This window comes from Helianthus annuus, chromosome 16 (genome assembly GCF_002127325.2).
Source record: "Helianthus annuus cultivar XRQ/B chromosome 16, HanXRQr2.0-SUNRISE, whole genome shotgun sequence".
NCBI lineage: Eukaryota > Viridiplantae > Streptophyta > Magnoliopsida > Asterales > Asteraceae > Helianthus > Helianthus annuus.
In genome coordinates this window covers 136173418-136178839 of record NC_035448.2, presented here as the reverse complement: position 1 = coordinate 136178839, position 5422 = coordinate 136173418, and the positions used below count along the sequence as shown (strand labels likewise).

The window sequence follows — 5422 nt, the reverse complement described above, 5'->3', positions numbered from 1 at the left end:
TGACGGGTCTTTAATTTAGCCTTAGCTTAGACCGGTCAGTTTCAAAGGATATTTACGGTTTAATCGCGTGAAAGGCGAAAACCGGGAATGGAATGTGATTCAGACCCGACAAGTTTGAAGACTTGTTTTATATGGGTAATATAATCACACTCTGGATTTTGAGGTTAAAACAATAAGGTTTGACCCGTTTCGGCTAGTTTATGTAAACTAGTTACATAAGCCGAACCGTGCGCGCAAAAGGCGTAACGGTAAACCGTAAGAGTCCTACACAAATTTCCTAAGTCAATATGCTTTAAAGAAGTTGTGGTATCAGTAGGATACCTTCCATAATGCCCGTAACGAGTTTTAATCCAATATGTGCCCCGTAGGGGTATTTCGGTCATTTTAAAGATCATAAAAGAGGTTTCTGAGTTCTACAGGAAATCTGAGTTTTCCGATCAGTTTATAAAGTCCAAAATACTCTATTTATTATTTAAAATCAGTAGCAACTGGAATCGGGTCAAAATACTTTGTAGAACTCAAGTTATGCTCGAAAAGGGTATATTCGGTATTTACCGAACCGATGCCATAACCGCAGGTTATGAGTAGGTTAAAAATCATTAAAAATCTTTAAAAATCTCCAAATATCATTTTACATCAGTGGGTCAAAGGTTTGGTGCCGAAATTTGGGTTTAGATAGGCGTTATGCTAATTGCGCAATTTAATTACTAAAGTTTTCGTAATTGCGCTATTTAGCATAACTCCCATTCTAGACCTCGGATTGACGTGAAATTTTAGGGACATGCTTAGAAATCAGTAACTAAAATTATTGTCCTTTCACATGTCCAAATTTCTCGTTTTAAAGTGAAAAGGGCGTTACGGTCAACTTTTAAGCATTTAACGGAAATGTGTTAAAGACTTGGACAAACAACGAACCGGTCACAGAGGGTTATACCATCATGTAACCTGGTCCTAAGAGAGTCCTAAGGCATATCTAAAACATACTATAACGGGCCAGAATTGAAGTCAAAGCAAAAGTCAAAGTTTTGCGACTTTCGGTTCCGAACCGGGTCAAAACAGTAAATGGTCGGATCAAACAAGCTTAGACTAGTTAATATACTTATTATCATGTTATATGAGTGTTACACCAAAACTTGTTTATTTTTTTTAAAATATCTACTCGGCGCTTTTTTGATTTTTTTTGCCCAAAACCCTTAAAAACATGTATATAACATGTGTAAAATTTTTCAAGAAAAAAAACATCGGGAGCTTTGAGTTTCCCGGGTTTTCTAAATTAAAGTGGGTTTTCTGTAGATACTTACATTATATATATATAGGGGAAGGATTATATATAGGGGAAGGATGTATAAAACAATTATACATATATAGATTATATATGTTTAAAACAATTATGTTTAAAAGATTATATATATATATATATATATATATATATATATATATATAGAGAGAGAGAGAGAGAGAGAGAGAGAGAGAGAGTTTCAATGGTTGGTGTGCAACAGCTTGGGGCTTTAATGAGTATTAGGTGTTGTCAACAGCATATAACACATTTAGTCTTGTAAATGGCCCGAAGTACATCATACAAGTATTCTATTGACAAACATCACCTTAAGGCTTAAACTGTACTTGTTTGTCTCCTACATATTACAAAAGGTGTGAACCTTCAACTAAAAACTACACAAGTCAAGTTAAAGTTCTATGTGTGCATTAAATGCTTTGATCTTCAACATATACACTTTTAAGCAATAGTTTAACATACGAAATAATCTCAACCCCCAAGAATCATTTTTCTAAGCTTGGATAACAATTCCTTCAAATCATAGTTAAACTTGAACAAGTCTTGCTTATTCGGGATTGGGGTAGAAAAAATGAAGTCGAAAATATGGCTAGTATAATAAAGTGTAGAGTGGGTGAAAGGCCGTTTACGTTCCTTGGCCTTCCAATCGGTGCAAACATGAAAAAAAATATAAAGTATTGGAAACCGATTCTCGACAAATTTAATGCAAAACTATCGACATGGAAAGCAAAAACTTTATCGTTTGCCGCTAAGAGTAGTTCTCACAAAGGCGAGCCCTACCAAATTACTATTTCTCATTGTTTCGGGCCCCCAAAAAGTTATATTGATGCTTGATTCAATAAGAAGGGATTTTGTGTGGGGGTAGAAAAGATGGAAAAGATAAAATAAGATGGATTTTGTGGAAGAAAGTAGTAGTACCCAATAGTGATATGGAGTGGGCTCAATGGATAGATCTATTCTGGGAACTAAACAAAGTCGAACTAAAGGAAGAACAAGATACATGGAAGTGGAAAATAGATAAAAAAAAAAGAGGAATTTTCGGTGGGACTAGTAAGGAATCAAATTATGAAAACAACAAATGTTGAACAACACACATGGGTTCAATGGAATAATTGGGTGGCACCATAAATGAACTACTTTGTTTGGAGAGCAAGTCTGGGGAGAATTCCGGTAAAAACTAAATTGCGAAAGCGTGGAATTAGCTTGCCTGATCAGCGATGTCCAAGGTGCGAAGTTTATGATGAGACGGCAAATCATGTTTTAACAGAATGCACAAAGGCGAAAGAAGTTTGGTGAAATGTACTAATATGGTTAAAACTTCCAACGACAACAAACATCAATACATGTGAAGATGCAATGAAGGCTATTGAGACAATGGCAAGGTCAAAAGAATGGAAAAAAGTGGTGAGCATGATATTTATAATAACCACGTGGCACCTATAATGGCGAGAAATGATAAAGTATTTAATAACTATAATAGCTCGGGAGACAAGACAATAGAGCGCATCAAGGAAGACTCATATCTTTGTATTCAAGGAAGGACGAAATATAGAGGAATACCATAGGATAGGTGGGAGGATTTTAATGTAAGAGATAAAATATTATAATCAAAGAAGTGGGGGTGTATGTAGTTAGTTTCTATTTTAATTTCGCATGTAACTTTGTTGGTTTTTACAGCATTTGCTGCTGGCCGATTCTATAATCATAATATCCAACATGCAAAAAAATGTACTAAGGAAGCAGTTAAATGCAAATTAAAATCTTGACATACAAACTAACATAACGGACTAAGCTATTTTCTTTAACTAGAACACTAATAAACACACAATCGACGCTAATCTACCTATCGTCTTAAACTAAATTCCCATTTCCAAAAGTTTAATACCAGATCAAATCTTGGAAATCAAAATCAAACCCGCTTATATTTGGGGATAAATAGAAGACAAATTAAAGTCTTGACATACAAATTAATATAACGGACTAAGGGGGTGTTTGGCAAGTTCTGAATGGTTAAGTGCTGAACCAGTAAGAGGCCTGAATTATTAAGTGCTAAATCAGTAAGAGGTCTGAACTATTAAGAGCCCTTATAATGCGTAACCATTCAGAACCATTTGACCTATTCAGATTAGAGGTCTTAACCATTCAGACTCTGTATAATGTTTAACCATTCAGAGGCAAATGTCTGAACCATTCAGACATGTGCTCGCGAAATAAACAGTCTGAACCATTAAGTGCTAAACCAGTAAAAGGTCTGAACAATTAAGAGTCTTATTAAGAGGTAAATAAACAGCCTCTAAGCTAATTTCTTTAACTAATCTACCTAACAGTACAGTACTAATACCGCACCATCAACTCTATCGTCCTAAACAAAATTCCCATTTCCGAACGTCTAAAACAATATCAAAGCTTAGAAACCAAAATCAAATACGATTATATTTCGTGATAAATAGAAGAAATCTTTTTAATTAAAAATAAAACTGATTTTTATAACAATATAACGAGGGAAAATTAATAAATGTCGAGAATCTCAAGGATAGATCGGTTACAAAGGGGACAACTACCTCGGTTCAACCATAACTCCCTACAACACACCCTACAAAACGTGTGTCCGCATGGAATCAACGCTGCACCCTTCTTCCTTCCCATGCACACGCAGCACATCTGATCCTTCCCCAAACCCTCATCCCCATCATCCTGACCGTCCGTTTCCCTTTCTGTTTCTTCCAACAACCTCATCAATGATATCCTCAACGGTGTCCCTACATCCGTTGACATCATAAACACATCATTGTTGTCAGTTCCGGAAACTGTTGCTGACCGGAACTGACGTTCAGCAGCCAATGCGGCCGCGAGATTCATCCTGGGAGATGGGTGGGTGCACTCGGGTTCTGGGTTGGTGTCCAGCCGGGTGAGGTTGACGTCCATCACATTTATTTGTTGATGGACTGATTCGATGATGCGGTTCTCATTGTAATTGTAATCTTCGTCGTTGTCGCTGTCGTTGTCGTTTTGTACGCTCATGGCGGACGCACCAAAGCCCCATGTGGACCCGCAACAGACGATGCTCTTTAATCCTAGCCGTTGATGGAGACTCTTCCGTCGTCTTAACCTTCCACCGCGGTCCATTGCTCTCTCCGTTTCTTCGCTTTCCTGCATAAACAAAGAAAGTAGTTCATGAAATCGATCAATCTTAGAGTTTTTGGTGTAGTTCAAGTCATGAATCATAAAAAAAAAAAAAAAAGTTGTGTTATTTTACTAAAAAATCCCTATCACTTGCCCTTAAGAATTTGGTTAAACCCTGATCGTTCCCATAAAAAAAATTCTGAATCCGTCACTAATACGAATAAAATGTAACTTTCCTGTAAAAACAGAGCGAGTAGTTCACCAAATCGACTCATTGTATTGTGTTATTTCCACAATATAAATCAATCTTCAAATATTTGGTGGTAATGAAGTATGAATCATGAATAGTGAATCCCAATAAAAGGTGATGGAATTGATGAAAATTATCAAAGTAATGCACACCCGTAAACTTATGTTTGTATAAATAAGAAAAGGGCGTGGAGATCGAGAAAGAGGGTATACGTTAAAACGTAGTGTGAATGGATTCACGTGAGATTCATCAAAAATTGAGAATGAAATTGATGATGGCGCGCAACCCACCTCCAACACCACCTTTGTGATTCAAAAACTGCAGAGAAAGTGATAAATGCAGAGAGAGAAAGATTATAAAGACAAGAGTGGGAAAGAATGAAGTCAAAAGGGAGATGGGGGTACGAGCTTTTTTATATATTCATCCTTTTTATTTTATAAGTTGTCAAGAACTACCCCTATACTATATGTTACTTTGTGATATAAAAATGAAAGTGAGAAAATAGCAAGACAAGAAAAGAAGCCAGAGTCAAAAGATGACAACAAACTAGCATGAAGATAAAGGATCTAAAGGCAGATACAAACAGATCTCAAGAGAGGGTAAATTATGTATATTTGTATCTATGTAGAATGATGTAAAATAACACTACTCGTATTTTTTCATGTTGAAAGATATACATTATAACTTATTATATTTAAAGAAGTGGAACCTGAATATGAACATGACCCATTTAATTTAATTTATTTATCTAAATG

The 5422-nt window shown here is 35.9% G+C and overlaps 1 protein-coding gene across 3 annotated transcripts; it reads right to left on the bottom strand.

The window, feature by feature from the left end:
- Nucleotides 1–3737: 3737 nt before the first annotated feature.
- LOC110917210 lies at nucleotides 3738–5042 on the bottom strand. 3 transcript variants are annotated; one of them, XM_022161806.2, is made up of 2 exons: nucleotides 4958–5042; nucleotides 3738–4444 (listed from the first exon to the last, which is right to left on the bottom strand). In XM_022161806.2, exon 2 carries the CDS (start codon nucleotides 4418–4420, stop codon nucleotides 3803–3805), a length of 618 nt encoding a protein of 205 aa, XP_022017498.1. In that variant the 5' UTR covers nucleotides 4421–4444; nucleotides 4958–5042; the 3' UTR covers nucleotides 3738–3802. The 3 variants fall into 3 exon arrangements, with proteins under 3 accessions (XP_022017498.1, XP_022017497.1, XP_022017495.1); XM_022161805.2 differs by having other exon boundaries at nucleotides 4880–5002; XM_022161803.2 differs by lacking the exon at nucleotides 4958–5042 and adding an exon at nucleotides 4654–4867.
- Between the last annotated feature and the right edge of the window lie 380 nt (nucleotides 5043–5422).